At 34.9% G+C, this 23,403-nt stretch overlaps 1 protein-coding gene and 1 pseudogene across 1 annotated transcript in view; one reads left to right on the forward strand and one right to left on the reverse strand.

The window, feature by feature from the left end:
* Mmp16 (matrix metallopeptidase 16) overlaps nucleotides 1-23,403 on the forward strand; it is a 257,943-nt gene that overhangs the window by 199,231 nt on the left and 35,309 nt on the right. The window contains exon 7 of the mRNA XM_005328635.4: nucleotides 16,928-17,066. Coding sequence (XP_005328692.1) covers nucleotides 16,928-17,066 — 139 coding nt within the window. The remainder of the gene's footprint in view (nucleotides 1-16,927; nucleotides 17,067-23,403) is intronic.
* LOC106144980 (small ribosomal subunit protein uS10 pseudogene) lies at nucleotides 1,327-6,159 on the reverse strand (annotated as a pseudogene).

Below are 23,403 nucleotides of genomic sequence, written 5' to 3' on the forward strand. Positions count from 1 at the left end.
CAAAACAGACCCACCTTATACTAAATAAATGTGTGGCATATCATAATAATGTGAGAATTCAATGTCGATTTTGGGCAAACTCTGATATGTCATGTAGAGATTGTTTTGTTAAAGGTCTTTAATTATGGATTTTTAACATGAAAACACTTATATAGTATTGTTGAAATTGCTAATATATATATATATATATAAAAGGAAAATACCACTTAAGATTGTGCTTTATGTCCCAGTATAAGCAGGACACTACTAAAACAGGGCAGAAAGCCTCAGCATTTGTAATCCTCCCACCTAGCCAAAGCCTAAAATAATTGCTATTAAGAAGGCTACTTGGGGGTTTTTAAAATATCAACAAGCACACGTGTGATTATTCTCTTTACTCTGTTTTAACTTTTTAAATTCAATTTAATTGAAATTTCATTTAAAAATTAAGTACAAAGAACAATCCAAATCTAGAAATCAAACAATATTAAGATAGTTTAATTCAGAATTGCACTGTCTTATCTCAATTGAATTGAGATGTTAAAAATGGCCAAGAAAGACTAGGGTATAGGTTAGTGGTAGAATCCATGTTTAGCATGTCTAAGTCCTTAGGTTAAATCCTCTGTACCCAAAAACAAAACAAAACAAATGGCCAGCAAGAGAACCAGCTCATATCCAGCAAGTGGGATTAGCAGTGTTTTAAGATCTAATCCTTGGGTTTATGGGCCTCCAGTGATTTGGGCTCAGAAAGACTCAGTCAGCTTACCAAAATTCACAAAATTGGATGAAGCATAAGCTAAAAAGGTAATATCAAGTTATAGTGACAGTTAACAATTATCAAGATAAACATGGATTACTTATGCTTAAGAGAATTCTGGATCATAAACCACATTATACTCAGAAGGCTACTTCTGAAACAGACAAGCTTAATGGTATCCCTAGAACCAATCACAGTTGGATAGTCCACTGGTCCCAGTGATACTGTTAGCACATAGTTAAAAATTGTACATGGGGGCTTGTGTTAAGGTTTCAAGACATATACTCTCCTGGGCACTATGAAAATCCCTGACCAAAGTCTGATTTTTGTGCACTTTCTTCTAGACAATATACTATCTAACTTTGTTATTTCCTATTTTCAAAACCTCCTCTTTCATGGGATTTTTTAAGAATATTGTAGTAATTGAGACTTAAGTTCTTTTATCATTCTTCATTAGATTGGTACACATCCCCAGTCTCCCCAAGAGATACCCACCACCACCTAAGTCAGTTACTCCTATAGATGGCCCGTCTCATCTATTGTAGGATAATTTTTTTAACAACAAATAATCAGTTTATTAAATAATTGACTTAGGCATCTGCCATGGTGACTTCAGCCTCAACTTCTGACTCAGTACTGATGGGAGTAATCTGCTTAACAACCTCAGAAGGACTGTTCAAGTCAGTGGTTTGCCGTGGATTTTCACCTGGAAGCGATCCGATGAATTAGAACCTTTGCATAGAGAGTTTTTCTTATAGTGATTCTCAAAGTCTTGGTAGGTATGGGAACAGGTCCTTTAACCTTGAGATTCTTTTCCTTTGTTCCTGTGCCAAGTTACCACATAAGCTTTTCTAGCAATTTTACATTGCACCCGATGAGGGTAATTCTAACTCAAATGAATCGCCACCTCTGGTTTCATGGATGTCTTTTTGGTATCTTTAAGAGCTATGGCTGCAGCTCAGTCTCTTATTCCTGGGGGAGAGAGAGCAGAGGTGAGGCAGGAGCAATAGTCTGCAGAACTGAGATCTCAGAATGCTCTAGGCTTTTCTCTTTTTTTTTTTTGTACCAGGGATTGAACTCAGGGGCCACTTGACCACTGAGCCACATCCCTCACACTTTTTTATAATTTATTTAGAGACAGGGTTTCACTGAATTGCCTCACTTTTGCTGGGACTGGCTTTGAACTTGTGATCCTCCTGACTCAGCCTCCCGAGTCACTGGGATTACAGGTGTGCACCACTGCAACGAGCTAGGCTGACTTTTCATAAACATGAGTAAATACATAACTTTGTAACTAGTATACTTCAGATATAACACTTGGTAAATATGAATGGCAAATATCAAATTTAGAAAATTTAGAAAGAAAAGAAAATGCTTTTAATTTTGAAATGCCTTTATATTAAAAAAAATGGTTTTTTTTCCACTGTGAATAGCTTTCATCTCCATTTCTTGTCCAATGTGTTCATTGACTTGTTTATACTATAAATATTTACAAGGTACTTGCCTTTGCCTGGCAGCCATTTAGGATCTGGGAATATCTTAGTGAACTCCATAAAATTCCTCAAAGATTAGCTTTATTTAAGTAAAGGAGGAAACAATCAAAAGTCAAATAAATATACATAAGTATTTAGGGCATAAATGAATGTGATGGTGAAAATTTAACAGGGTAATGTGATAGAAGCAAAGAATTGAGATAGGTAGGAAGGGGATTTGTGTTAGTTAGCTTCCACTACTATGACAAAATACCTGAGATAATTTACTTTTTGGCTCAAAATTTTGGTTTCAATCTGTAAATGATTGACACTACTGCTTTGGGTTTGTTGCAAGGAAACATGCCATGACAGAGAATGGATGGTGGAGCAAACTCTTCAGCTCTTGATAGCCAGGAATGAAGCAAAAAAAGAAGAAGGTAGGGTCCTAGTGTTCCCTTTCAAAGGCATTCCCACAATGATCAAAAGACCTCCCACTGGGCCCCACCTCTCAAAGGCACCACCACTTCCAGTTCCCAGTTACACCAGGAGCTAGAGACCAGCCTTTAATATCTGGGCCTTGGAGGGAAACTTATCAAAACCATATAGGACTAATCTGGTTTTAATAGTTCAGAAGGATCTTTTTTTGAAAAGGTAACATTAAACTAAGGTTTAACCAACAAATGGAACCAGCAAAGTAAAGATTATGAAAGAGCACTCTAGTCAGATCTTTAACTAAATAACATTTTCCTCAGATTCTTAAAACAAAACAATTCTGAAAGTTGAGGTCATGGTGCCTCTCTCTACCTATGATGCTGTTAACACAGTTAGCCTTTCAACTGCCTGCACCAGCAGAGCTGTAGCAACATTTTAAGTTCAATAACTACAGTATTTCTGCTAAATATTAACCCCAATGAAATCCCTAATGCCAAAGGTTTATTTCAGTCAACATTTCCCATAGTCTTGCACCACAGCTGCATTTAGGATTTTATTCTTTTAGTAGCATAGGAGTCTTAAAACAAATCAGAATGGGAAACATCACATTCATCAAATCACACCAAAATGTGATTTTTCTCAAGCAATACTCTCCAACAGAACTTGCTGCAGTGATTGAAATCCTTTATGGACATGGTCTTCTATGTCTATTGAGCACTTAAAATATGACTATAACTACTGAGGAACTTACTTCTAATCACATACAGCTAATTTAAATTAAGTAACCATTTGCAGCTACCATATTGACAATTCAGATCCAAAGAATCAATTTTAAATAATTTATCAGTATCTTGAAACTTATGAATTAATCACTTAAAATTTTTGAAACCATGCCTTTTGACTGTTAATAAGAGGTAAAAAGAAGTTTTATGTCTTAATTGGGAATACATCAATTGAGAGAATATCTTCAACACAGTGAGAAAAAGGGAGTGTGTGTGTTTGTGTTTGTGTGTGTGTGTGTGTGTGTGTGTGTATCTGTCTGTGTAAGATAATCCAGTTTCTGCCATTCTAGTTCCTCATTTGTTTTTCCTTTATTATGTATGAGTGGAAGTAATTCTTTTTCTTCTGTGACTTTGGGGATACGATGGTGTAGTACTCTACACAGGGAAGAATTGAACCAAAACAATATTAAATTAGAAGAAGATCATGATGTGTTTTGTGATGCAGTCACTATTTCCACTATTTCTCAGGAGTAAGAAATAATTACAATGATAGAATTTGACTAAAGAAGGAAAAATTTTTATCATCTCAAAAAAATGTAGGTATTGTTGATCTTGATTTTTAAGAAATTTAATAATGAATGATAGCATAAATATTGCAAAGCAATAGGTGGTCTGTATTCTTTTTTGGTCATTACTGGTAGGAAAAAACCCCTGAATTTTTAATAATATGAATGACTTTTGCTTAATCATGGTGATTGTTTACTATTTTTTTAAAAAACTACAGAAAATAGTTATAAAAACAAATAATGTTCCCTCAGCCCCAAGACCAACTTAATGTAGGTGAAGAATGTATTTTGGGAAGTCAGTGAGAAAGAAGAAGAAAACACTTTTCCATTTCTAAGATTTTCTAGACTCAATATAGATTGCTTTTGTTAGTTTCACTTGGCAGGTTGAACTCAGATATTCATGCTTACATTAATGGGAAAGATATTTAATAGCAGTGTTAATTTTGTATAAGCTGTATCACATGAGATATTTAAAACACTAAAGCTATTTCATATTACCAGGGACTATCTTTGTCTTCTTTCAGTATTTTACTTCAGCTTTAGAATTAAATGGAACAATGCGTGTTTTACAAAGTTTTATGAAAATATATGGTGTGGCCACGTTTTTTGTTGTAATCGGTATTGTTAATTTTTTAAATTGACAATTTTTGTTAATGAATTTGAGCACCAATTAGAGGACCAGAGGGTTAGACCATGTATCACCAACTCATTTTATACATAAGATAACTCACTAACTCGGATATCCTCTCAAATCTAAGGGTCTAAATGAAACACAAAAGTATCAAAAACACTGAGCTATAAATAGTTGACCTTTAAAAACATTGTCTCAATACAAAATGATTTTATATTATTTTATACTCATTTGCATAGAAAGAGTACTTATAAAATTAAAATAAAAATGATACTATTTTTAATACCACTCCTTTAAATATTTAGCCTTTTAGTTTAATTGAAATAGTATTAGCAGTTCTTTTACAATACTGCATGTTGAACCCAGGACCTTGAGTGTTAGGCAAGCACTCTACCATTTCATTACACCCCAATCCTTTTTATTTTCTTTTGAGATACGGTATTGCTATGTTGTAAGTCTGGCCTCGAAAGTGCTCTCCTCCTGCCTCAGAATCTGAGTAGCCTGGATTACAGGCATAAACCTCACACCCAGCTATATTTGCTTTACAAAATAATCAATATCTAATTTTTCAGGAATAGATGTCTGACATAAAGTGAGATTCATTTGCATTCATGATGTGTAAAAAACTAATTACAATTGGAACTTACTTCTTAACCACAAAATAAAAATCAAGTAAAATGGAAAATTGCGTAAAATTTGGCAGAAAGATAAATGGGAATGTATCTCTCTTTTTGAATATAAGCAGAAGACAAAAAAAACTAATTTGTTCTACTAAATAAGTTGATTTCCTCTCCTTTCTTTCTTGTGAATTTGAATCCATGTGAAAAATATAAATCAGGATTATGTACTCACAATTACACTAGAACTTCCAACTATATCCTCTAACCTAAAAGATGTAAATCAGCACAGCTTAGCATTCAAAATACTATACATGATTAAGCAAGGAGGAGTATTCCTACCTATATGTTAATGTGTTTTTAAAAAAAATCCTTTTTCTTGTTTAACACTTTGAGCAGAAATTGAACTTATACTTTATTATCTGTGGTATTCTGTTCACTTAGCAGTGTCTACCCTGCCATGTGTGTTTCATTAATTAGCATTTTAGCATTTACCTAACATAAGTGCTTTTTTTTTCCTAACTTAGGTGCTTTTGTTTCCCAAGTTGTTGCAGTGGCATACTTCCCTCTTGAAATCCCTAGTGCTTTCCTTGCTAATTCCAGTAAACCCCTGTCTGTGCCCTGCCACAGGTAATACAGTGCTCTGCAGCCTGACAGATCCTTCCTGTTCTACATGTAGTTTTACTTTAGTTCCTGCTTCCTTTATTTCTTCATTTCAGTACCTGTTTACTTAGATACTGATTTACTAATAATATCACTGGATGATCCATCAAGATGCCCCATTTATCTGTTTTATATCACATTTGTGTGCAGTTGCTTCTGTAATTGCCATATCTCCTCCTTTGTTAACACCCCTCCTTCTTAGCGTAGGCACCCTTTCTATGTGTTTTCTGAATTCCTCCTAGCCTTCAAATCTTATTTCCTCTTCTCCTAAGGAAATGCATCCACTCCTACTCACCTTTACCATCAGCCTGACAGAGCATCAGTTATTATATACTCTCTTTCTCTGTGATGTGTGCCAGCTTCCTTTTCTCTAACACCTTTAAAGCTTTCCTGTGAAAGCTAAGCCAGTACCATCCTTCCTCACCATCACAGCCTTCTGAAATTTCTCTTAACTTACAAAACTTCCAGCCAAGTGAAGGAGACATATCCTCTCTTTTAAGCCAGAATGACTCCTCTACTATGTTCGGCTTCTACACATTCACAGTTTCCAACCTTAGGCATCAGTTGTATTTCATTCATCATCTGTTTTTAGATTGCTACTTGCTCAGAATGATTTTCAAAAACTATTTGACCATATCAATGCAATTGTTCAAGACTCTATTATTTAGCTGAAGAATTAGAAAATTCATTTATGGAAATTTTTCAAATTTTTCCTTCAAAGGTAAGCAAAGAGAGGCTAAAACACAGTGGTTACATTTGATAAAAAATGAACTCATAACCCAGTGCTTTCCTGTGGAGAGTGACTATGGTCCTCACTCTTCCCTCAGGATTGTCTTAGAGCTTGCTTCTTTTACTGAACTGGGAAGTTGTTTTGTGAGGACTTTCTTTGAGGGTAAGGAAGGACAGTTACCTTTTGAACTCTGTTTTTAAATAAATAAACCACAGCAGAACAGTGGCAGCAGAAGGAAGGTTCTCAAGAGCATATTAACATAAAGCAATTAGATAATGGTAATGAGGATTAGTCTCTTCTGTTTTGGCAACAACAGCTCCTGAACTCTGAAACAAAGTCACTTAGGAATCTTTCAGGGTCTCTTGCTTTGTAATTTCTTGGGAATTCTCTGCTCTGTCTAACCTTCTCTCTTAGGAGCCAACTTCTAATTCAACCTAGGGTTTCAACAATTTGTTGACATATAACTCTGTGTCCTTTTGAAAGAAAAATAAAATATTTCCCAGTGGCATATTCCCTCCTAGGCAACCCCCTACTTTCCCCATCCTCCTTGGGCCCTCTGCATTGCTCAGGGCTTTGAAGTGGATCTGTTGAGGACTATATCTGCTCCATATATTGTTCTTAATACTGACTATCTGCTCTACTTTCTATACCTTACAGCCCAACAAGTTTCCACTTGAGTGATGTAGTGAGGTCTGGGGAGAAAGAGCATATCTGACTGAAAACTAAGCTGAATACCCCAGCTTCAGCTCAAACCTTTGATTCCTCCTAAATGGTATTGTGAAACACTTTCTACCTTCCACGGCGTGACTAGGTTCTGGTGCATTGTTCAGAATTAAAGGAGCTATAGGATGCTGTGGCAATGACCAATAGGTTCAGGTAAAAGTCACAAGCAAGTATCCCTAGAGGAAATGAAACATGGAGCAAACCTTTAAAAGAAGGAGAAAAAGAAGAAGGAGAAAAAGAAGAAGAAAGCAAAGGATGATAATGATGCTCATGGGAAGGAGTATATGATCTATAATTTCCATGCGATGGTTTAAAGATGCTGGTAGATGTGGGCACCATGAGAGCAGTAAGAGTTCCAAAAAGGAATTTCTGTTAGGCCACTTACTTGGGCTATTGATAGTCCATCCCCTTAAATTCCAGGCCAAGCAAAAGATTTACTAGTTTGTCTCTCACTATCTCTGTTCTTTGTTTCCCTCTCTTTGAACACTCATTCAACAAATAGTAATGAGCATTGTTCTAGGGCTGAGAAATTTAGTGTTTTAATAAGACAGAGGAGGTACATGCTCTGATCAGAACAAATATGAATTTCAGAGACAGTTGTTAATAATAAAACATGATACTGTGATAGAAAAAGGTTGAGGAGACGGACCTCTTTTGAATGGGTGGTCAAAAACTACACCATGAGTAAAGATAGCCCTGTACATTTTTTTTATTCAGTAGGAACATCATTTTTGTTGCAAATAAGAAATCTTTCTTCAGGACACAAATAAAAAGATGGTAATTCTTGATAGGTGTGCTAATGACACAGCAGCTCATTATATTTGTTAAGTAGTAGTGCCCATTATAGAGGCAGCTACAATAGCATTTCAAGAGCATTTTGAAATCAGTAGTTTCCTCTCCTCTCTATTTTGACTATATCCACAGGTTAATAGGATTGCAGACTTAGCACCATTGTCCTCTCCCATCCTCAGTTTTCTTACCTGTAAAAGAGACAATGAAAGTATTATTGTCATTTTAGGTGGCTCAGATATATTGTGCCTGGTACATTATATACTCCTAAGAAGTTGTTGGTTTTTTATTGTTTTTGTTTTTGTTTTGGCTTGTCCAGTGAAAGTTTTCTCAATCATATAGCTTATGAATTGGTATTTAACTTGCCTTACAAATATTCATAATGTTCAGAGCCCAGTGGAAGGAAATAAAGCAAAACCATCATGTTTCTGTGTGGTACACTGCTGTTGGTTGACTGCAGCTTTCCCTAAATGCAGTGTATTAACAATGCATTGTTTTAGTAAATGGTTTTTCTCTTCTTTGCAACCACCAACAAGTGCTTTTTAACAAGAGTAGACTTAAGAAGAAATGCAAGGATGTGGGGAAAAGGGCACACTCATACATTGCTGATAAGACTGCAAATTAGTGCAATCAATCTGGAAACAGTATGGAGATTCCTTGGAAAACTGGGAATGGAGCCATCATTTGACCCAGTTATCCCTCTCCTCGGTCTAAACCCAAAGGACTTAAAAACAGCATACTACAGGGACACAGCCACATCGGTGTTTATAACAGCTCAATTCACAATAGTTAAACTGTGGAACCAACCTAGATGCCCTTCAGTAGATGAATGAATAAAGAAAATGTGGCATATATATGTACAATGGAATATTACTCAGCATTAAAAGAGAATAAAATCATGGCATTTGCAGGTATGGATAGAGTTAGAGAAGATAATGCTAAGTGAAATTAGCCAATCCCAAAAAACCAAATGCCGAATGTCTTCTGATATAAGGATGCTGATTCATAATGAAGACGTGAGGGGGCATGGGAGGAATAGACAAACTTTAGATAGGGCAAAGGGGAGAGAGGGGAAGGGAAAGGGAAGGGAAGGGAAAGGTAGAAAAGACAGTGGAATGAGATGGTCATTATTACCGTAAGTACATGTATGAAAAGACCGAATGGTGTGACTCTACTTTGTGTACAACCAGAGACACAAAAAAATGTGATTTATTTGTGTAATATGAATTGAATTGCATTCTGCTTTCATATATAAATAATTAGAATAAATAAAATTTTAAAAAGTAAAAAAGAAAAAAATGGTAAAAGATATAAGAAACTGAAAAGAGAACAGGGTCAGCGCACATGTATCTTCCTCCTCAGGCCTCTGTATACTAAGCCTAAACATATTTGCATGGTATGGTTATTTGTTCTTTATGTATGAAAATTGGATTTTAAAAAATGGGTACTTATGTTATTACATGTACCTCATTGGATTCTGCATCAAGGATTATAAACTTTACATTTTAAAAAATTAATATGCTCTCTGTCAGGATTTAATAATTACTAAATAATAAGAAAGTGGCCCATGTCAGACACAACACTGAACTCCAGATTTTTCAATATAAATTAATCTGAAAGCAAATGAATTTTTAAAAACGTTGGAGACTATAAAAACTATCACATTAATTTAGCATAAATAGTAAATAAATATTCTGAAACTACTAAGTTCCCTTTCCTTAGAAACACCTATATACAGGGCTGGGGATATAGCTCAGTTGGTAGTGTTTGCCTTGTATGCACAAGGCCCTGGGTTATAATCCCCAGCACCACCACCAAAAAAAGAAAAAGAAAAAAGAAACACCTATATACATTTTACTTATTAAATTAATTTACCTCTCTGAATCCAGCTGGTAACTATAACAGATGCCTCTTTGAACATTAAGACAGGAAGGGGAATTTCTGAATTATGAATTTAGAAATGACTTTTAATAATAATTCATCAATATATTATTTTATTCTATTAATACAGTGAGTCTATATTTTGAACATTTTTTTTCAAATACAAGCAATATTTAAAGTTTTTGACCTATTTAGATGTACCAGTGCTTCTTTTCTTCCAGAATTATGCCTGGTTGAATTTGATTGACGAACCCTGAGAGTCATGTCTACAAACACATTGCAGACATTCAGGCCTGTCTTGGTGAAAAAGCATATTCTAATGGTTGCTTTTTCTCCTGATGTTTATATACCAAAACCTAGTTTGTGTCAGCTGTTGTGATAAGATAATGAAAGGTTCCTAGAATGGCATTCTCTTTGCCAGATACATCTATTAAGCCTCCCTTAGTTTTTTTTTTTCCTTCTCCAAGCTATAATCTTATTTCTCTTTCCCATTATTGAAAAAAAGTATAGCTAATTCAATATGAATGTTTTTGTTCTTTTTAAACACAATAATGTCTTTAATAATTCTCTGTACATACAGAAAACCTGAAAGCAATAGTTTTATATAAAACTTAGTGAATTTTTAATACACTTGTATTATGTCACAGCATGTAATTCTGTTTCGAGGCCATATATATTATGATCAAATGGAGCATGTATTAAATCTAATTACACAGTGCTACATATATTTTGTTTCTTCTTTAATGCACGAAGATGTTGGCTGTAACATTATTTACTGTAGCAAATATAAATGCTTGTCAATGGAAGTTTAATGAACTTACAGTAGGTACAATAGTATTTAGCCATCACAAATATTTATAAGATTACATAATATTTTATCATAAGGTAATTGGCTCTGTGTTTTCACACTTTTAAATTACTATGTTTTTAACTTTTTATTATAAAATATTTCAAATATATAGAAAAATTTCAAGAATGAATACATTCGCACCTAAAATATAGATTAAACAACTGTTAGTGTTCTTTACATATTTGTGTATACAAATACAAAAATAAACAACACCTATGTTTTATAATAGTTAGGTCTAAATCTACACAACTATATTAACATACAGTTTTTTTTCCTTTTCTTTTCCACTGAAGATAGCACACTTCTGTCATCATAAATGACAACACAATAAAAGACCTTATACAATTCAATTCTATTATGTGATTTTGTGATGCATTTTAATGCATTGTATTTTTTATTGGATAGGCTGTATCTTCATCTGGGGTAGATTGCTAGAGAAGAGCAAATACTTATGCTATGCTGTTCAATGTTGCCATGTTGTGCCTTTTTTGCTTTCTTATTAGGAATGTATCAGGGTGCCTATGTCTATAAGCCACAACATCAAAGGAATTTGATAAGAAAGACATGGTATCACAGAATGGTTTCAGCTTTTATTTCACTGGTTTGTAAATGAGGTGTGGTGTATATTTTTCTATTGCTCAAACTTTTGTTTTCTGGCAGCTGAACATGCACATCTTCTATTGGGGATCTTCTTGAATTTTAAGAATTCTTTACATATTAGAATAATTGACCCTTTGTAATCAGGTTTGCAAGTATTTTTTCCTGCTTTTTTATATATTTTTACTTTGTGAGTTTTTTAAATAAAATATTTTATTTTATTTTACAGTAAATAATGCTACAACCAACATCTTCATGCATTAAAGAAGAAACAAAATATATGTAGCACTGTGTAATTAGATTTAATACATGCTCCATTTGATCATAATATATATGGCCTTGAAACAGAATTACTTGCTGTGACATAATACAAGTATATTAAAAATTCATTAAATTTCACACAAAACTATTTCTTTCAGGTTTGCTGTATGTACGGAGAATTACTAAAATATCTTTCATTGAGCCACATTCAACAAAACCAAAATAACATTTTTGTGTAATGTAACTAATTTTTTTAAGAAAAATAGATGTTCTAAACTTCCTTATAAATCCATAATGTTTTGAATATACTAAATCAGTTTTTTTTTGTGTTTTTTTTTTCTTTTTCTTTATTCTGGGGAAACAAAGATCCTTATCACCTTTTCAACAGAATCTGGTAATTTGTTTTAAAATTTAAGCCATTTAGAAAAGCTAATATTTTAATTATAATATGTTAAAGATTTCTACTTCTATTGGATATATTTTATTATTAAAAGTATTTTATGATGAATTCAAGTACTTTTCTAAAATACCCTAAAAATGAATGAAGTTAACCTAACAATTTTTATTAACCTTGGTTTCAGTTTTTATTTCAATACATTCAGTAATTTCGGACATGACTGCAAGATATAGGGTCAAACATATGCTATTTATTTTTTAAATAAAACAAAATTTCAAAAAATATATTGTATAATAAATTCTGATTATTTGCTTTTTCTCCATACGGCAAGTCAATGGTGAAGAGTCATCTACTTAAAAGCAGCTGTTCTGATGCACACTTCTTTTACTAACTCACTCCAACAATAGGCACTAGACCTGTTGACCTCAGATTTCCCATTTATTCTTTTTGTCCCTTCAAAAGAGTAGTGACCTGGAATGGACAAACATTTGGACATCCACCTTCATCTTAGAGCTCAGCGCTGCTCCCACTTTCTGCCCCATGTTCATAGTTACCCATGTGTTGCTGCCTCCCAGACTCCAGATGAGTCTGGCTGCCAAAAGCGGGTCCTGGGTGGAAATCTTCCCGACTACCTCAGACATCCCTTTCTGCCTGAGAAATAGTAAAAGCAAATTCAGGCCTATTGCATCTCTTCCTTTGCCTTGTAAGCCAAAGAAAGGAAGCCAATGTAAGTGGAGCACTGTGAGCAGGAGGGAGATCTCAAGGAACTAACTATGTAGGAGATGCAGGCAGGGACCCAAGTTTGAATTTCATTCTAGATGCAGTAGGAGGCAAACCAGTCTCTGGGTTGGCATTGCAGTCATTGCCGTGAAGTACGGTGATGATTCAGTCTAGTTTGATGGCACGGAGGATGATGAGAAGAAAAGAGATTTGAGATGCTGTATCCAAAATGGGAAGGTTAAAGGAAGACCAAGGTCGCTGGTCAGAGAACAGCTGAAGCCACCACTCACTGGCAACTTCTAGAAATGCTCCGTTTGAGACAAGTTGTTGATTAAATAAATGAGTTCATAAATAAGAACAGGGGTGAAAATAGATCAGCTCTAATTGGTTTATTAAGAGTCCAGAGAGTAGCATCCTTTACTGCTAGTATATAAATATATCATCACTTTATATTGAGACAACAAGAGGACACTTTCTTGTATAGTTCTTAGCAAACAATATGCATGTAACAAACCAGAATTTTAAATGGGATAGAAAAAAAAAGTAAACTGAATTTCTCCTATATGTTACTGCTTCTTAGTGTACACTATATAGTACTCTGTGGATTAATGCCTGTGAACAAAGTGGTCTTTCTGGGTCCCATGCTACATGGAAAAATAAGTCTACAAGTAAGCCTATAATTGCTTATATTTTAAGCGAAATATTGGTGTTTAAAAAGAATTCCAATTTGGTAACTGTTAAGCACTAATTTTTTTATAAGTTGACTTTGCAGATAGGCTATTTATGTTTATTATTGGTGCATCCCATCTCCTTCTAACCTCTTCTATTAGGGCCACAGCAAAATAAAAAGAGGCCAGAACAACACATAAACAATAGATGTGGAGCCCCAGAGACTTCATTCCCCTTTCTTCCCCTCACATCTAAAGTTAAAACAAAATTTATATTGTTTGAAAGGATAAGAACAAATATGTTTTTCCTCCATGGTTCAAAGACCTTTAAGTATCACTCCCTTCTAGAAACAGAATATGCCTATTCAAGTGGAATTTTTATAGTTTTGTGACCCCCACACACACACACACTTAACTTTTATTCATTTTTTAATGAGAAAGCATCTTGACCATAAAGAGAACAAACTTATATTTAACTTTAAAGTTTTGGCTTCTAAAACTTTGATCTTCCTTCCTTATGTTTTGTTTTCTTTCAAGAGATACTTATTAAGTATCTACTCCATGAAGGCACTTTTCTGGACATGAGGAAACATTAAGTGAACAAAAGGCAGATATCCTTGCCACTGTGGAGCTTGTATTCTTGTGAAGAGAAAAGTAACAAAAAAATAAGTAAAACAAGCATCATGTAAAGTAATATAAATGCAACAAAGGAAAATAAAGCCAGTAAGGGAGGTGAAGACAGTCAGCAGATGTGTTGTGGGTGGAGTGAAGGACTTCAATTTTAGCTAGGGTGGCCAGAGAACTTTTTACTTACAAGGAAAGTTTTTACAGAGACCTAAATGTCATGTTAAATATCCTTTCTGTAGGAATTGCTCCCAGGTCCCAATTCTGAAAGGGCAACCTGGGGTGAATGCAGTAGGAGGAGCATACATCCTCTGTAATAGAATACTTTCTGAATTATGTGTGCCATTGCTTTCTGCTAAAATGATAAGTTGTGGATAAGTTGAATAGACATACTGCTGGAATATTTATAAGTTAAAAAAGACTCTGCCAAGGCTTCTACCAATAAGAAATAGTCATGAATTCATCCATGGTTCACATCACCTTCTGAATTTCTGAAAATTGCCGATGCTTATCTTGAGTCAGGACTTTCATTTCTGCCTTTATTAGTAGCAAGTTGGGATTGTGTTACCATCTTCAGTATGCCAAATATGACTGTTCCAAAGAGCCCTGTGCTTCTCTGAGAAAAATTGGAATGCAGGGTTTTCACCTGGTTTCCTCTCATTCTTCAGAATAAAGAATTTTCTCTTTCATTGTTTCATAATCATGGTCAGTTATTTATAGGAATGCAGTAGGGTGTTTAGCCATTTTTGTTTATTATTTTGGTGTATAGTTTAAAGTGCTAAATACATTTTATTTGGAGGCTCACATGATTTTAAATTTAATTAAAATCCCCTCTAGTAGCTAGACAAAAATACTGCTTTGTTTCACTTTTTGTTGTTGTTGTTTTCTTTTCAAAGCTAAGAATACTAACTGCTTACATTTCATTAGCAGTAAGCTTTTGGTCTTCATGCCCATATTTATTTTCCTGGATCAACCTTTTCATGAAATAACTTTTTACTTTAGATTCTGTTTAATTTTTCTACATTTAATTCAAATACCCAGTACCATGAAAATTATCAAGATAAGGTTAATAACATAAGAAAATTTGGGGGAGAAAGAAATACATAGCCAGAATCACAATACAGCTAAAATCTATAAAGGGAACAATGAAGGAGGCATAAAACAGCAAATAGAAATACAAAGAGGAAATGTAGGATAACTAGTTACAATGTAATTTTAACAATAATAACAATGAATGATTCAAATGCTACAGTGTGCCAGTTCTCAGAAAGTCCTTTATAGTTGTTATACTAATCATATTAGTTTGCAGTTAACTCAGTGACTAGTATCTAGACAACGATGACAATAGAATGAAATAAATTACATGTTAATTAAAACATAAATAAATTTTAATTTTCTAATTTATGTTTTTCATACAGTATTCTCATATGTAAGTCAAATTTTGGGGACATAGTTAGGGAACAGAAAATGATTAGCAAATGAACTCAGAGCTACTAATTAAGTTTTTAATTAATCCTTTATAAGTAAATATTCAAAGAATTTTAAGAAAACTTTAACATTTTAAAATTTTCCACATTTTTATTAGTGCATTATAGATGCACAAACTGGTGGGATTTATTATTACATGTTCATACTTGCACACAATACAACAATACAGTTTGGACAACATCATTCCCCAGTGTTTCCCATTCCCTCCCCTTCTTCTACCTGGGTCCCATTTCTCTACTCTTCTGATCTCCTTTCAATTTTTATGAGATACCCCTCTACAACCTTTTGGAAAATGTTAATTTTTACTTATTACTGGAAAGCCAAGAATCCTTAGTGTCATATATTTTTGTGTGTATGAGTATTCAAATAAGTGAAACTTCTTAGAAAATCCAATCAGTCTAACCCATTCTTAGCTAACAGCATAGGAAAGCCCTCTAATAAATCATTTATTAATTTCTAAGTTCGGGGAAGAAAACAAGAGAGATGCAAAAAATAATTGAAGAATTTTTATGATACATACTTGTGTGTATAACAAAAATACTTAACTAAAAATGTCACCAGATGAATCATTTTTGGAAAATTTCTTTTTCTCTCCATTAGTATTTGTTTTGAAGCATATTCACTGTACATAGGCTATTTAATAACTCCACAATTTTATAGACACCAACAATGAACCAAGTCATGTGTTATTCACTAGAGATAAGAATAGATACAGTGTCCTGGGTTATGTATACAATTATTATGAGATCAGATAGCAGAAGCACTTAACCCTTATTGTAATCTGATACGATGCCTTTTGTGGGGGAGCGGGGGGGATAAATTTAGCCATTTATGGTAATCATATATTTTATCACCCAAACCATGACTCATGGTAAAAGAGTGCCCTACATATATTTTCACAGGACATTATGTGTGACATGAGCATACCAGGACACGGTGCCCAGGTTCATTTCCACCATCTCAGATATGAAGATGTGGCATTTCTCTAAAAATGTCAGGAGGTATACCTGGCCATAACCCTACCCTCATATTCAGGAAGCTGACTCACATCCCCAGATGGCAGGGACCTGTACGTGCTCTGATTTTTCCATCTAGAAAGCCTTGGAGATATGTAAAATGAGATCAAGTACTTTGACATTATGCTTTGTATAACATTGGGTGGTTTAGAGATTGGGAAATTAAGGACAAACCCTTTTGTGATCACCATGGTCGAGTTGTTTAGCTCTTTCACTGACTGTTTTGACTTAAGACAGTGACAATAAGTTGAACTTAGCTTTAAAACCATCCACCCAACCACTGCACAGTGACACGCGGGGGAGGCCTGCACTTTGAGCAATGATGGCCTTTGCTTGGGTTGCAGGACCAGTGGTTTTGGCGAGTGAGAAACAACAGAGTGATGGATGGATACCCCATGCAAATTACCTACTTCTGGCGGGGCCTGCCTCCTAGCATCGATGCAGTTTATGAAAACAGTGATGGGAATTTTGTCTTCTTCAAAGGTAAGGATGTTTTTTACCATGTTTACCAATGCTGTGTTTGGGTCATGTTGTCCAGGGACCTGTAGCAGAGACAGAGGTGAATAAGTAAAACCTATTATGGGGGATTAATTAGCAAATGGATTTTATGAAATAAATTGCATGTTAATTAAAACATAGATAAAATAAATTTTGATTTTCTAATTTATGTTTTTTATTCAGTATTCTCATATGTAAGTCAAATTTTTGGAGATATTCTATTCTCTGGGAACCTAAAGTTTTGACCTGAAGCACCAAAAAAAAATAATAATAATAATTAAAGCCAGGCATGATAGCTATATGTGCCTGTTGTCCCAGCTAGTTGAGATGCCAAGACAGGAGCAGCAGTTTAGCCCAGGAGTTTGAGACCTGCCTTTGCAACATAGTGAGAACTTCATCTTAAAAAAATAAGTAAATAACCATTTTTTTTTTTTATTTATTGGCTTATTCATTCCTAGGGTATTTAGAGTTATTGCTGGTTTATGCCATGAAATCTATTGTCCATCTTATTTTCAGATAGTCTTTGAAACTCTACCAGATTTAGTCAGTTTACATAAATAATTTACAGTAAACTAAAAAATAATCATAATCATAATCATAAAGGCAAGGAAATCATATGTGTAGAAAACTTTGCCCACTTATCAGTATCATGAAATTTATTGCCTGTTATTTATCTGAGTAAGGAATTTTAGTTTCACAAGTCCTATTAACTGCCTGACATTAAAAAGTAACAGCTGAGAAGTGAACTTTATGGATTACTTGCTCTTCCCTCTTCAAACTTGCTAATATTCAAAACAACCAACCTTAAACCTAGGAGAAAGCAAGAGATGGATTGAGTTGAATTGTTAGGAGAACACACCTGAGCTGAAGGTAAGGAGAACTACAGTGCAGAAAGAATATGATCAAACATGTTATCCAACAATCTAAAGGGCCAAAAAATCAGCTCAAACATGGATACATTCTGAGGGGAAAGAAAGAGAATCTTAACCAAAAAGTTCATTATTCTCAGGATCCAACTAGAGGAAGTTATGATAATGACGAGAGTAATGGAAACAAGAGTTTTGAGTAACAAAATTTTTAACTGAGATTCAAAGTGAAATGAAGTGAAAGCATATCTTAGAATTTACTTTCTCTTCCCAGATTATTCCTTGAAAACAGAAGCAGTATAGTGCATTATATATAAAATCATGTGTGTTCTGAGGTCGTATCACCAATTTTGAACCAGGCAGTTTGCTCAATTCTCTTTATTTCAGTTTCCCCATCTGAAAAATGGGGCTTGTATTATTCCCCATCTCAGAATGATTTTGAGGTCTAAATTATTACTACATTGAAAGTACTTGGCACAGTATGTTCTTAATAAATGCCAGCTGCTGCTGCTACTGGCAAGATTACTAATGATGCTGTTGCTACCTTTCTGCTATTCTATAATAAAAGTGTAACTCAATTGGACTTGTATTCTGCCACTGCAGGTGAAGCAAGGCTACCACCTAAAAGTTGTCAATCTTAGTAACTGGAGGGAAGTTTTCTCCCCTATACCCTTCTTTGGTCGCAGGAGTACTAGCAACAGAAAGAAGGAGAGGCTAACCCCAGGGTAGCCTCCAGTTTGAGGGTGGTCCAAAGGCCCAGTCTCACCACAGAATCAATAGTGCTTTCTAGCCAGGCACAGAAGTTCACCCCTGTAATCCAGCAGCTCAGGAAGCTGAGGCAGGAGGATTGCAAGTTCAAAGCCAGCCTCAGCAAAAGTAAGGTGCTAAGCAACTCATTTCAACCCTGTCTCCAAATAACATACAAAACAGGGCTGAGGATTTGGCTCAGTGATTAACTGCCCCTGAATTCAATCCTCAGTACCAAAAAAAAAAAAAAAAGAAAAGTATTCTCTAACACTACCACCTGAGGACTAACTGCCACCATTATAAATCAGGCTGAGACAGCTTTTTGCTTTTCTTTTTTTTATTATTCAGTTTGCCTTTCCTGCTCACTAGTGAAATAGCTGGCTCCTTTTCATCTTTCAATAACTAGTATCAAAGCCAAATCCTGGATGCCCTTCACACACCCTATTTAAGTCATTCCTTCCCACTGACATGCAGCACTTGTAACTGAAATTAAAAATTACCTATGGCATTCTAATGAAAATGTCATCAGGGATAGATCTTGTTTATATTTTTTTGACACCACTGTATGTTTAGTTCCCAAAACATTGCTGGGTGCAGAGTAGGTGCTCAACAGACATTTTAATAAAAGCAATATCATTCAATACCAATTTGATGTGGTAAGATATTACGTTATGGTGCTAACAACAGCAACAATTTGTCTCCAGCCACAAAATATTTTAATTTCTAGACTGTTATACTTGTCAGCTTTTGATACATTCTGAATACTAGGAAATATCTCCTCTAAGAAATTTTGTCACTCCAAGGACCCTGCCCTGATGCTGTTCCTCCAGTTTACTCTCCTGGCCACTTCAGTTGACTTTTCAGAGCCCAGCTAGACATGGATGAGCTCTCCTCCTCCAAATGCCATTGCTATCCAAAGGGAGCCAGAAGTCCTGGGGGTGCCCAGTGTCTACCACACACTGGCAGGAGGGAAGTGGGAGCCTGGAACCCTGGGCTTAAATCACTTACTTTCTCTATCTTCATCAGAGCAATTACAATCAAAGTGACAGTCCCTGTTTTGCACTGTCTCCTTATATCCTTTATCACCTCAAAAAAAAAAAAATGCAGAGACCCACCTCACTCCTCATCCCAAGTCTGCCATCACCATTTACCATATAGGCCATGAGGCCATCTGCACACCTCTCTGGCTGTCTCACCCTCCTTCTTCCCCCCTGCTTCAATTTTCTACATAGCATCTGACAAAAGATACTCACATATTCTTTCTCAGCATCCTTTTCAATAGAATGTTGCCGCAGCCCGGCTGGCTGGGCAAACTAACGGGGGGCTGGGGGGATGATGAGCAATTTGTGTAGATTGATACATCAGGAGTAGGAGCCATTTATTGTAGGACAGGAGGGGTATATATACATTCCACACAGCTATATATAACATTCCACACAGCTTATCTTAATTAACATAAACTAGATACAGCAGTCAATCAATAAGGAATCTCCACACTTAATGGCTTGCTGGCATGACTTCATAAACCACTCCCCCTGGCAAAGTGCCAGGCGCCATCCCGACTTGTTTACAGACCCTAACAGAATGTCAGACCCCCAAGGGAATGGTTTTCTTCCCTGTCCCTGCCCGGCTCTCCCTTTGGTCCTGTCTTATCCCCAATATCTTTCACCAGGATTTGAAAACCTTGTTCTGTAATCACCAAATAATAAATATTTTAGATTTTGTCATTACTATAGTCTCTATTATATATCCTCCTTTGTTTTTTATTCGTGTGCCTGTTTTGTTAATCTTTTAAAAATGGGAAAATTATTCTTAAGCCACAGATCATAGTTTGTCATAAGCCTCTGTCTTAAATGATAACTGCAATAGTAAGCACTCAACAAAAATTTATAGAATAATAAAATGCAAGCCCTATACTGTGACCCCAGAGCTAAACATGTTGGTCTCAGGCTACACTAGTTGGATTGGGCTCTTTTCACTCATAGGTTCATGCATTACTTCTTTAATTTTCTCTTTTCTTGTACCTTTCTTGTCTTTATTTTTCTTTCCTTTCTTTTTTTTTTGGTCTTTGACTTTTCTTCTCTGAACATAGGACTTTTATTTTTTTGTCTTCTAATTAATACTACACAATAATGCTCATATTTAATCTGCATAATCTCATATTTTCCCCTTTAACCAAAGTCCATGTTCATATATAAAACATTAGCCACATATTCCCTAAAAATATTTGGTGTTAACCTTGCTTTTATCTTGTATAAGAATTTGAAGATATAGATTCAACTATTTAGTTATAAATTATAAATGCCATCTTAGTAATATAAAAATAACCACAACCTTAATATTCATATAAACTCATAAATATCTTTGAAAGAATGGGACAATACTAGTCATAATTCAAACTACATATTTTGGCATAATTTACATATTTTCTTGAACTGTGGACAGAATTGTATTTGTACATTTATATGCAGTGAGAGTTGTGAGAACATAAATTATAAAAACTAAAAATGTAAACAATTTATTCTCTATATGCATATGATTCTATATTTTTATCATAATCTCATTACCTTTTGGTATGACTACATATAGTATATCAAAACATTAAGGGTGGCTTCAGCTTTCAGTCAAACTGTAATAACAGGTATCAGACATATCATTGTACCTTAAACACACAAAAAGTGGGCAAAGTATATGAAAGGATTATTTTCAGGACACTGAGTACCAAGGAACAAAGGACAGTGAATCTCCAGAGTCAGATGACATCTGAAATTGCTCTGGGCAATTGCTCTGCCCAGATGCCTATGAAGAATTGTCCCCCAGAGAATTTTCTAGGTTGTAGCATGAGGTGGGGAAATTCAGAAAAAAACTCAGAAGACTCTCCAATTGTGGACAGGAGTTGAGAATCCAGGATGAACAAGTGGCTACACTGTTCAGGATAAAGTCACGCAGAGAGAGCTGCACACAGAGGCCTAGGGATTGGTAGACAGTCTGCACATATATTGGAGAGAGCATTGCTTAGTGTGTGTTTAAGGAAACTCAAGTTTAGAGACTCATTTCATAGGAGCAGAAGGAGCAGTGTCTGGCACTCAGAGAGGGTTTATGATACCAACTGTTACCTGCCACCTGTCATGGGCAGTGGATGCAGTACTGAGACAGGCCTAACCTTAGTAGTCAGGAATAATTATCCTAAACTGAGTACTCCCCTGGTCCTGCCTAACAAATATTTAAGGTAACACCTGAAGTCATAAAATCAATATCAAGCAACAGGTTTATTTTAAAGTTTAAGAATATTTATAAAGATGTAAAACTACTAACCCCAAAATGTAAAATATAAAACATCTGCCATTCCCCATAAGCTCAGGAGCAAGATAAGGATTTCTGCATGTATCAAGTCTATTCAATATGATACTGGATGTTGTATCTAGTGTAGTAAGGCAAAAACTATAAATAAAAAGCATCCATATTACAAAGAAAGAATCACAGTAATAATACAGTTGTTCAAAGAGCAAATTGATTATCTATGTAGAAGTAATGCAGTCAACTAGAAAGCTTCTCAAATTGATAAGTTAATTTTGCAAGGTTGCAGGACACAAGATAATTATATGAATATCAATTATGTTTCTATAAATCTTCAAGAAATGTGAAGATTCTGAGATTTTGCCTTGCTTGCAAGCTACTAATTTAGTGTCATTTTCATGAATGTCGGAGGAAGACATGAGAATTTGCAGTCACAGAAAAAGACACACACACACATTTAGGAGCCAGAGTATAGATATTTTCAATAAGTTTTCTGAAGCCCAGTTCTCATGTTTAAATATGAATAGGGCCAGCTAACTCCTGTGTATGTAACCACTTTTGCTGCAAAAAAGGAACCACAAACTTAAAAAAACTTGAATTCATCATAGTGAGAAGTAAACCTGCCTGAATTTTTTCCTGAAGTGAAGCATTTCTTTATTGTTTTGGACAGTAAACAAACCTTCCCCTAACTGGGAAGGAGACACTGTCTCTGTAATCCCAAGACTATTTGGTATACAGATGTCTTGGAAATGTATTACAGAACAAAGGCAGTCACCGCCTCTCTGCAAGACATACTGAAAAAGAAGATGCCTATGAAGAATTGTCCCCCTTCTCAAACCAGCAAAGAACAATCAGGAATTGAAAGGGAAAAAAAAACAGATTTCATGTCATAGTGTCCCAAAACATCAAGTAGTATGGAATCAAACTACAAACAATGTGAAAGACCTACACGTTGGAAACTACAAAACTTTGCTAAGTGAAAGTAGACTTTCATACAAATATGCTTTATTTGTGGGTCAGAGCACTCAGTATTATTGCTATGCTAACTCTAACCAAATTTATCTATAAGTTCATTGAAATCCTAATTAAAATATACGCAGCATGTTTGGTAGTAATGGTCAGGCTGATTCAAAATTCATATTCAAACATCCATATAATCAAAACCACTTTGAAATTACTACTTGATTTCAAGTCTTATTTTAAATTTATGGTAATTAAGACAGTGTGAGTTGGCTTAAAAACAGAAAAAGTAGATCACCATAACAAAATAGAGACCAAAAAATGAACTCAAACATGTATGGACAAGTAATTTTTAACTAAACTTTCCTTTGAAAAGTAAAGAGAAAATTTATTACAGAAAAGAGAGACTTTTCAATAAATGTCCAAATATGAATATCCAAGGATTTTGGATA

The sequence above is a fragment of the Ictidomys tridecemlineatus genome, chromosome 7 (assembly GCF_052094955.1).
Source record: "Ictidomys tridecemlineatus isolate mIctTri1 chromosome 7, mIctTri1.hap1, whole genome shotgun sequence".
NCBI lineage: Eukaryota > Metazoa > Chordata > Mammalia > Rodentia > Sciuridae > Ictidomys > Ictidomys tridecemlineatus.